This window comes from Ranitomeya imitator, chromosome 3 (assembly GCF_032444005.1).
Source record: "Ranitomeya imitator isolate aRanImi1 chromosome 3, aRanImi1.pri, whole genome shotgun sequence".
NCBI lineage: Eukaryota > Metazoa > Chordata > Amphibia > Anura > Dendrobatidae > Ranitomeya > Ranitomeya imitator.
The window spans coordinates 788,614,554-788,625,721 of NC_091284.1; the positions used below are offsets into that span (position 1 = coordinate 788,614,554).

The 11,168-nt window shown below is 44.3% G+C and overlaps 1 protein-coding gene across 1 annotated transcript in view; it reads right to left on the reverse strand.

Annotated features, from left to right (window-relative positions):
- Positions 1 to 10,716, reverse strand: part of MAML2 (mastermind like transcriptional coactivator 2) — a 235,022-nt gene extending 224,306 nt beyond the window's left edge. The window contains exons 1-2 of the mRNA XM_069759182.1: positions 10,445 to 10,716; positions 4,334 to 4,892 (exon numbers count right to left, since the gene is read on the reverse strand). Coding sequence (XP_069615283.1) covers positions 4,334 to 4,759 — 426 coding nt within the window. The 5' untranslated portion in view covers positions 4,760 to 4,892; positions 10,445 to 10,716. The remainder of the gene's footprint in view (positions 1 to 4,333; positions 4,893 to 10,444) is intronic.
- Positions 10,717 to 11,168: the final 452 nt, after the last annotated feature.

An 11,168-nucleotide genomic window follows, 5' to 3' on the forward strand; every position in this document is an offset into this window, starting at 1 on the left:
ACAGTAGAAGAATGCACCACAACTCCAGATTCTGCTAAATCTTTCTGAAGGTCTTTTGCAGTAAAGCGGGGGTTCTGATTTGCCTCTCTAACAATCATAGGAGCAGCTCTCACTGAAATTTTGCTTGGTCTTCCAGACCTTATCTTGACCTCCACTGTTCCTGTTAGCTGCCATTTCTTAATTACATTTTAAACTGAGGAAAAGACAACTTGAAAACGCTTTTCTATCGTCTTATAGCCTTCTCCTGCTTTGTAGGACTCCGCCTAGGCAGATGCTTAGAAGAACCTACGGCTGCTGTTTTTTAGCACAAGGTTAGAGGAGGCTGGGTTTTTATAAAGCTGGGAAATATGCATCACCTGACCTTTCCTAACAATGATAGTGAACAAGTCATAACCCTAACAGGGTAATTAAGGTCTGAAACCTTGGTGAAAGGTATCTGAGCACAGAAATCTGCAAGGGTGCCCAAACTTTTGCATTTATCTATCCTAAAATGCAAGGGAAATGTGTCATCTTTAACTTTAGCCTTTTTAGAGATCATTTAAATTTCAACTTGAAAACTGGTCACAATAACAGTCATTTTCACCAGGGGAGCCCAAACTTTTACATGCCACTGTACTTGTACAAAGCATAGGAATCCTAACAAATACACAACAGACCCTCTTATGATTCAATTTGATCTTTCAGGATAAATTTGAAAGAGCATAAGCCATGTGTCTTTTCACCAGTCTTGTTGTCATTACAGGCAAAATAACAATGACTGATAACACTTCTATATACAGTAGATAAAGGATCCACCATTCACAATAGGTGATGTCACATCTCACCTCCTCCTCCTGTACAATGACTGATAACACCTCTATATACAGTAGATAATACAGGATCCACCATTCACAATAGGTGATGTCACAGCTCACCTCCTCCTCATCCTGTACAATGACTGATAAAACCTCTATATACAGTAGATAACAAAGGATCCACCATTCACAATAGGTGATATCACAGCTCACTTCCTCCTCTTATACAATGACTGATAACACCTCTATATACAGTAGATAAAGGATCCACCATTCACAATAGGTGGAATCACAGCTCACCTCCTCCTCCTGTACAATGACTGATAACACCTCTATATACAGGAGATAACACAGGATCCACCATTCACAATAGGTGATGTCACAGCTCACCTCCTCCTCCTCCTGTACAATGACTGATAACACCTCTATATAAAGTAAATACCGGATCCACCGTTCACAATAGGTGATGGCACAGCTCACCTCCTCCTCCTCCTGTACAATGACTGATAACACCTCTATATACAGTAGATAACACAGGATCCACCATTCATTCACAATACGTGATGTCACAGCTCACCTCCTCCTTTCAAAATTTAATTTCCCAAGAACAGAGCATGCTCAGATAACACTTCTATACAAAATTGGGTCTGAGTCAGTCTATTGTTGCTAATATCCATGTTCCCAACAGGACGCAATAGGCTTAAATTAGTGATCTAGAAAATTAAAGCAAAAAAGAATAAAAGATGAATATGAAAACCCGCTTTAAAAAAAAAAAAAAAACATTTTCTGATGGAACTTGCCCTTTAAGAACAGAAGTTTATTTCACCAACACCAATTTCTAAAATACTGCACCCTTTGGCTGCAACAGGTTTAACAGAAAATGAACCCTTGGGCCACAAGCAAATGTGGAATCATCCACAAGTTATTTGTACGCTTTTTTCTTTCGTAATTTCAAGTTACATAATATCGCTATATAGTGCTAAAACAATAGTGCAATATACAGCTGTCATATCACCCCCTTATAGTGCTCAAGTAATATGGCACAGAGTCCGCATGATACCACAATACGCAGGAGAGTAATGATCGAGGGTACAGGATTTAGAACACTACAGGGGACCGTATATCTGACCAACATGGGGTAATAGGCAGGTCCAAATTGTCCATGGGGCCACTCGGGCTCTAGTTCTGCCACTAGCTGTACACCATGTAAGATAACAGCTCTATCATAGCAAGAGAATGTCTGCCACTCCTCATACATCTGCCACATAAGACTCCAATTTAATTCCCAAGTAATAATGTAATACCAAAAGAGATAAGAATTTTTTTTAGATGAAAAATTATAAATAAAATCACACAATGGCAATTAGCCCTAAGGAAAATCCTAATGACTGTTGTGTCCTATCCCATCATTTACCGGATATCCTTATGGCCCCGTGGAGTATTACTCCCATGTTATACACTCTGGCCAAGGCATCCTATAGGATTTATCAATATACTATACAAGAGATATCAGCCGAACAATGACATACTTGAGCCTTATCTTATTTATGAGCCAATGGACCCAAAATGTACATTAACTCCATCCTTGAACACTGGCTATAACGTCCAGAAATGGATAATGTACCTCTGGTATAAAACACACTACATGGAGAAAAGCATTGGGAATCCTGTCCTAATCATTGAATGTCCTTCATAGCAGGTCATATACACCTCACCCCTGGTGTATAACCATTGGCTCCTCACCCCTGGTCTATAACCATCGGCCCCTCACCCCTGGTGTATACCCTTCAGCCCCTCACCTCTGGTGTATAACCATTGGCCCCTCACCCCGGTCTATAACCATCGGCCCCTCACCCTTGGTGTACAACCTTCAGCCCCTCACCTCTGGTGTATAACCATTGGCCCCTCACCCCGGTCTATAACCATCGGCCCCTCACCCCTGGTGTATACCCTTCAGCCCCTCACCTCTGGTGTATAACCATTGGCCCCTCACCCCGGTCTATAACCATCGGCCCCTCACCCTTGGTGTATAACCTTCAGCCCGTCACCCCTGGTGTATAACCATCGGCCCCTCATCCCTGTTCTATAACCATCGGCCCCTTACCCCTGGTGTATAACTATCGGCCCCTCACCGCTGGTGTATAACTATCGGCCCCTCACCGCTGGTGTATAACCTTCAGCCCCTCACCCCTGGTGTATATAACCATTGGCCCCTCACCCCGGTCTATAACCATCGGACCCTCACCCTTGGTTGTATAACCTTCAGCCCCTCACCCCTGGTGTATAACCATCGGCCCCTCATCCCTGGTGTATAACCTTCGGCCCCTTACCCCTGGTGTATAACCATTGGCCCCTCACCCCTGGTGTATAACCTTCAGCCCCTCACCCCTGGTGTATAACCATTGGCCCCTCACCCCTGGTCTATAACCATCGGCCCCTCACCCCTGGTCTATAACCATTGGCCCCTCACCCTTGATGTATAACCTTCACCCCCTTACCCTTGGTGTATAACATCCAACCCCATTGCCAGGAAACACTGCATGGCACATAAGTCTCCATACACCAGCTTGGTGCACTCCTTATAGGAGTATTTTAAAATGATTAAATTGTTCCTGCTAGAAAGCATAAAGATAAGCAAGTTTGCAACTAACTTGATTTTTCTATCTGGGTTCATTCTCTTGCAATGATAACTGTTATCTTACATGGTGTACAGCAAGTTTCTATGAAGGTCAGCTATCAGGGCCTGCCTAGAAACTGTCCGAGAGTGAGCAGTAGTTACATTCCAAAAGATGGGTTAACTCCTGACATACCAGCCACCTCATCCAGCCCAATAATTTCTAGTTCAAATACATTGTTTTCTCCATGTGTAAATACACAGATACTACAGTTAATTCAGAACAAACCACTGATATCTGAATGTGTAACAGCAGACCTTGTGCTGAGCTTTATAGTTTTACTAATATTACAACTCTGCTGTCCATCAAACTTGTCACTGACAGAGGAGACCTTGCCTTGCCAGAAACCAGACTGAAGAGCTTTGAGCTACTCAAGAAACAACTTGAGAATATCTCTTCTAAAAAAAAAAACCCCTACCTCTTAAAATCACTCGCATGGCTAACGATTTGCCTATTTTGAACTAATGAGATGCAAACCCCCCCGAGACAGGTGTCTCCAAATAGAGTTATTTCCTTTTCGAGAATATTCCGATTTAGGTTTATATCCCAAGTCTTGCTGCAAGGAACTTGTCAGCATGATAATACAGTCCAATCTGCAGTCACCATGAAATAGAGCAGGAGGAGCAGCTGAGGAGATTGCTAGCTGCTTGTGTGAAAATATTCAGTATAACCTGTTTTCTCATCGTTTAACCCTCTTCCTGGGATTTTTGGTCCAGTGGGCGGTCCGATCAGTGACTGACAATTTTTTTTTGTATAAGTGTGAACACAGAAGTAGCTGTCAGTCACCAATAGGATCGCCCGCAAATCCCAGAAAGAGCAGAGGTTTATCGTATGATAGCATGTAAGACGGGACATGTTACTTACAGCGATTAGAGCCGAGTTCCGTTGGCCCAGTCCATTAGAAGCTTGCTGGCCTCCATTAATGTCACTGCCCTCGTCATTGAGTAGCTGTGGATGCTGTGGGTGATGGTGCCGGTAGTCCGGGGGTGCAGCACAGGAGCTCTTGCTATGTTTGCTGCTCTTTCTGCTGCCCTGGCCATGCTGGACAAGGGTCAGCAGCTGCAGGGTGTTCTCCCGTTCTCGATCAATACTTTCCGCCCTGCTGCGTTCATAGCGACCCTCGCAGTTAATCTGATGTTGGCGGCAAACTGCTATTCGAGCTCGGAGCCGCTCCACTATGGCGTTGTGCAGCCGGGGAGCCACCGTTCCTCCTCCGAGAAGACCTACATTAGATACTCCTCCAATGGTAAGGGTCCCCGCCGGGGCCTGAGGAGGGGCTGTCTCCCCCATTATTCTGGAGGCGCAATTTCCTAAATTCAGTTACGGGCAAAGATGTCTCCTTACAGCAACATAAATGGAGGAGAAGACACCAAGAGATGGTCCAGGAATCGGCACCGCAGATTTATCCCAAAGGGATGAGATCCTAAAGGGGAAAACAGACACAGTCCATCACACGAGAGGAAAAACAGCCACGTGAGCAGGACACGGACACTAAACCCCAATGTTCTCTGATCCTACCCACCTCTTATATCTGGGTCTGGGGAACCTGGGTGACAACCAAAATGGAGAACAGATCACCACGGCAACACTACCAGGGTGTGCGCTACCATACTGTGGTGTACGAAGATCACGGCGACATTATCCTACAATGGTGACGTTAGTGTAATACTACTGTGGGCATCATCTCTACATACCACTGTGTGCATCATCTCTATACACCACTGCGTGCATCATCTCTATACACCACTGAGTGCATCATCTCTATACACCACTGCGTGCATCATCTCTATACACCACTGCGTGCATCATCTCTATACACCACTGCGTGCATCATCTCTATACACCACTGCGTGCATCATCTCTATACACCACTGAGTGCATCATCTCTATACACCACTGCGTGCATCATCTCTATACACCACTACGTGCATCATCTCTATACACCACTGAGTGCATCATCTCTATACACCACTACGTGCATCATCTCTATACACCACTGCGTGCATCATCTCTATACACCACTACGTGCATCATCTCTATACACCACTGAGTGCATCATCTCTATACACCACTGCGTGCATCATCTCTATACACCACTGAGTGCATCATCTCTATACACCACTACGTGCATCATCTCTATACACCACTGAGTGCATCATCTCTATACACCACTGCGTGCATCATCTCTATACACCACTGCGTGCATCATCTCTATACACCACTGCGTGCATCATCTCTATACACCACTGCGTGCATCATCTCTATACACCACTGCGTGCATCATCTCTATACACCACTGCGTGCATCATCTCTACATACCACTGCGTGCATCATCTCTACACACCACTACGTGCATCATCTCTATACACCACTGCGTGCATCATCTCTATACACCACTGAGTGCATCATCTCTATACACCACTGCGTGCATCATCTCTATACACCACTGCGTGCATCATCTCTATACACCACTGCGTGCATCATCTCTATACACCACTGCGTGCATCATCTCTACACACCACTGAGTGCATCATCTCTATACACCACTGCGTGCATCATCTCTATACACCACTGCGTGCATCATCTCTATACACCACTGCGTGCATCATCTCTATACACCACTACGTGCATCATCTCTATACACCACTGCGTGCATCATCTCTATACACCACTACGTGCATCATCTCTATACACCACTGCGTGCATCATCTCTATACACCACTGCGTGCATCATCTCTATACACCACTGCGTGCATCATCTCTATACACCACTGCGTGCATCATCTCTATACACCACTGCGTGCATCATCTCTATACACCACTGCGTGCATCATCTCTATACACCACTACGTGCATCATCTCTATACACCACTGCGTGCATCATCTCTATACACCACTGCGTGCATCATCTCTATACACCACTGCGTGCATCATCTCTATACACCACTGCGTGCATCATCTCTATACACCACTGCGTGCATCATCTCTATACACCACTGAGTGCATCATCTCTATACACCACTGCGTGCATCATCTCTATACACCACTACGTGCATCATCTCTATACACCACTGAGTGCATCATCTCTATACACCACTACGTGCATCATCTCTATACACCACTGAGTGCATCATCTCTATACACCACTGCGTGCATCATCTCTATACACCACTGCGTGCATCATCTCTATACACCACTGCGTGCATCATCTCTATACACCACTGCGTGCATCATCTCTATACACCACTGCGTGCATCATCTCTATACACCACTGCGTGCATCATCTCTACATACCACTGCGTGCATCATCTCTACACACCACTACGGGCATCATCTCTACATACCACTGTGTGCATCATCTCTATACACCACTGCGTGCATCATCTCTATTCACCACTGCGTGCATCATCTCTATACACCACTGCGTGCATTATCTCTACATACCACTGCGTGCATCATCTCTACACACCACTACGGGCATCATCTCTACATACCACTGTGTGCATCATCTCTATACACCACTGCGTGCATCATCTCTATACACCACTGCGTGCATCATCTCTATACACCACTGCGTGCATCATCTCTATACACCACTGCGTGCATCATCTCTATACACCACTGCGTGCATCATCTCTATACACCACCGCGTGCATCATCTCTATACACCACCGCGTGCATCATCTCTATACACCACCGCGTGCATCATCTCTACACACCACTGCGTGCATCATCTCTATACACCACTGCGTGCATCATCTCTTTACACCACCGCGTGCATCATCTCTATACACCACCGCGTGCATCATCTCTACACACCACTGCGTGCATCATCTCTAAACACCACTGCGTGCAGCATCTCTATACACCACTGCGTGCATTATCTCTACACACCACTGCGTGCATCATCTCTATACACCACTGCGTGCATCATCTCTATACACCACTACGGGCATCATCTCTATACACCACTGCGTGCATCATCTCTATACACCACTACGGGCATCATCTCTACACACTACTGCGTGCATCATCTCTACATACCACTGCGTGCATCATCGCTATACACCACTGCGTGCATCATCTCTATACACCACTGCGTGCATCATCTCTATACACCACTGCGTGCATCATCTCTATACACCACGCTACCATTGTGTATTATCTCTGTACAGTGGCATCACTGTGTGTATTATCCCTGTACTGTGACATCACTGTGTGTATTATCCCTGTACTGTGACATCGCTGTGTGTATTATCCCTGTACTGTGACATCACTGTGTGTATTATCCCTGTACTTTGACATCACTGTGTGTATTATCCCTGTACTCTGACATCACTGTGTGTATTATCCCTGTACTGTGACATCACTGTGTGTATTATCCCTGTACTGTGACATCACTGTGTGTATTATCCCTGTGCTGTGACATCACTGTGTGTATTATCCCTGTACTGTGACATCACTATGTGTATTATCCCTGTACTGTGACATCACTGTGTGTATTATCCCTGTGCTGTGACATCACTGTTTATTATCTCTGTACTGTGACATCACTGTGTTTATTATCCCTGTACTGTGACATCACTGTGTGTATTATCCCTGTACTGCGACATCACTGTGTGTATTATCCCTGTACTGTAACATCACTGTGTGCATTATCCCTGTACTGTGACATCACTGTTTATTATCTCTGTACTGTGACATCACTGTGTGTATTATCCCTGTACTGTGACATCACTGTGTGTATTATCCCTGTACTGCGACATCACTGTGTGTATTATCCCTGTACTGTAACATCACTGTGTATTATCCCTGTACTGTGACATCACTGTATGTATTATCCCTGTACTTTGACATCACTGTGTGTATTATCCCTGTACTCTGACATCACTGTGTGTATTATCCCTGTACTGTGACATCACTGTGTGTATTATCCCTGTACTGTGACATCACTGTGTGTATTATCCCTGTACTGTGACATCACTGTGTGTATTATCCCTGTACTGTGACATCACTGTGTGTATTATCCCTGTACTGTAACATCACTGTGTATTATCCCTGTACTCTGACATCACTGTGTGTATTATCCCTGTACTGTGGCATCACTGTGTGTATTATCCCTGTACTCTGACATCACTGTGTGTATTATCCTTGTACTGTGGCATCACTGTGTGTATTATCCCTGTACTGTGACATCACTGTGGGTATTATCTCTGTTTTTTGACATCACTGTGTTTATTACCTCTGAACTGTGACATCACTGTGTATTATCCCTGTACTGTGACATCACTGTGTGTATTATCCCTGTACTGTGTCATCACTGTGTGTATTATCTCTGTACTGTGACATCACTGTGTGTATTATCCCTGTACTGTGACATCACTGTGTGTATTATCCCTGTACTGTGACATCGCTGTGTATTATCCCTGTACTGTGACATCACTGTGTGTATTATCCCTGTACTGTGACATCACTGTGTGTATTATCCCTGTACTGTGTCATCACTGTGTGTATTATCCCTGTACTCTGACATCACTGTGTGTATTATCCCTGTGCTGTGGCATCACTGTGTGTATTATCCCTGTGCTGTGACATCACTGTGTGTATTATCCCTGTGCTGTGACATCACTGTGTGTATTATTCCTGTACTGTAACATCACTGTGTGCATTATCTCTGTACTGTGTCATCACTGTGTGTATTATCTCTGTACTGTGACATCACTGTGTGTATTATCCCTGTACTGTAGCATCACTGTGTGTATTATCCCTGTGCTGTGACATCACCGTGTGTATTATCCCTGTACTGTGACATCACTGTGTGTATTATCCCTGTAGTGTGTCTTCACTGTGTGTATTATCCCTGTACTGTGACATCACTGTGTGTATTATCCCTGTACTGTGACATCACTGTGTATTATCCCTGTAGTGTGTCATCACTGTGTGTATTATCCCTGTACTGTGACATCACTGTGTGTATTATCCCTGTACTGTGGCATCACTGTGTGTATTATCCCTGTACTGTGACATCACTGTGTGTATTATCCCTGTACTGTGGCATCACTGTGTGTATTATCCCTGTAGTGTGTCTTCACTGTGTGTATTATCCCTGTACTGTCATCTTGTGTATTATCCCTGTACTGTGACATCACTGTGTGTATTATCCCTGTACTGTGACATCACTGTGTGTATTATCCCTGTACTGTGACATCACTGTGTGTATTATCCCTGTACTGTGGCATCACTGTGTGTATTATCCCTGTAGTGTGTCATCACTGTGTGTATTATCCCTGTACTGTGGCATCACTGTGTGCATTACAGACAGTACATCTCTATGCGGTGACATCACAGTGATAAATGGCCGTCCGGTACCATCCAGATCATTGTGAATTCTTACACTTTCCTATTTGTAACTTGGGACCTTGTCAGATCTGGTGACTGTGTCCTGGAATAGCAGAACGTTGGTTGTCAGACTACTTTTCTTAAAGGGGTTGTCAACTGTTGGAAAACTTTTTCTTGCTCTAGTCAAAAAAAGGGGACCAGGGAAAAAGTGGGGGGGACACTGCACAAAACCAGGAGAGGGCAATAAGTGATTCACTTTTCCGCCTCGTCCACTGCGATATCCGCAGGGAGATAATCTGTGTGTGTGAACGTGCCCCAAGACCACTGGCAGCCATAATGATCGTCGTCACCCAGCTTTCCCAGGAGTAGATAGGGGGGTTTACTCACACCAAGCAGTCCTATAGAAACCGGGTTCCTCAGGCCATGCTGAGATTTGTAGTTCTACAATTACTGAGAAGCCGAGACATCTTTGTAATAAAAAGACATAGATGTAGCAGAGCCGAGTTGGTCATTTGACACAACTGATGATATCCCTCAATGTTTTTACATGGGACTGCAGGTCAGATCTGCTGTGTGAAATCAATGCGCTAAAGACTAAACTAATGGCTGAGCTCTGCTCCATCTGTGCAGCCTTACCTCATGAGACTCCAGCCTGCACCCTGCGATGGGAGGAAACCTGCATTCTTCAGTCAGAGACTTTCCCAGGCTCTTGTTCTTCACAATGTTCTCTTCTTCCAACTTTCTCCAAGTTCCAGGCGAAGCTTCCCCAGCTCTGCTATATGTGCACAGTGACCTCCCATAGGCACCAGCATGAACCTGGGACTGGAACTTGTGATTTTGTCACTTTTCTGGCTGCTCGTTGTCAGCACCGTCCGCTCATACTCACGGTGCCCTGCACTTTCCCCAGTACAGAGACTTTCATTGTGTGCGAGACTGGGGAAGCTTGCTATGGACACACATTCTCTATGGCGGCATCTGGCGGACAAACTTTGTAATTGCATCTTCTGCGAGAAGGAACTGAAATCAGTAATGCACAATAGCGCCATCTGGTGGATGTTAGTGAGAATGCAGTATGAATTCAATAAACAGCAAAATAAATATATATTTTGTAATTATTAATATTATGTATTATTAATATTATTATAGCTCATTTATTCTATGGAGCTTTATATGTGAAAAGGGGTATACATAATAAAAACGATTACTTAATATTATTCTCCCATGAATTATTAATAATATATGCAAACATTATTATATTAATACATTTAATAATAAAATAATGTTGCTTTGATAATTAAATCCATTTAAGGATAAAAGGTGCATATTCCATCATAGCAAATGTATTGAAATGTATCTTTAT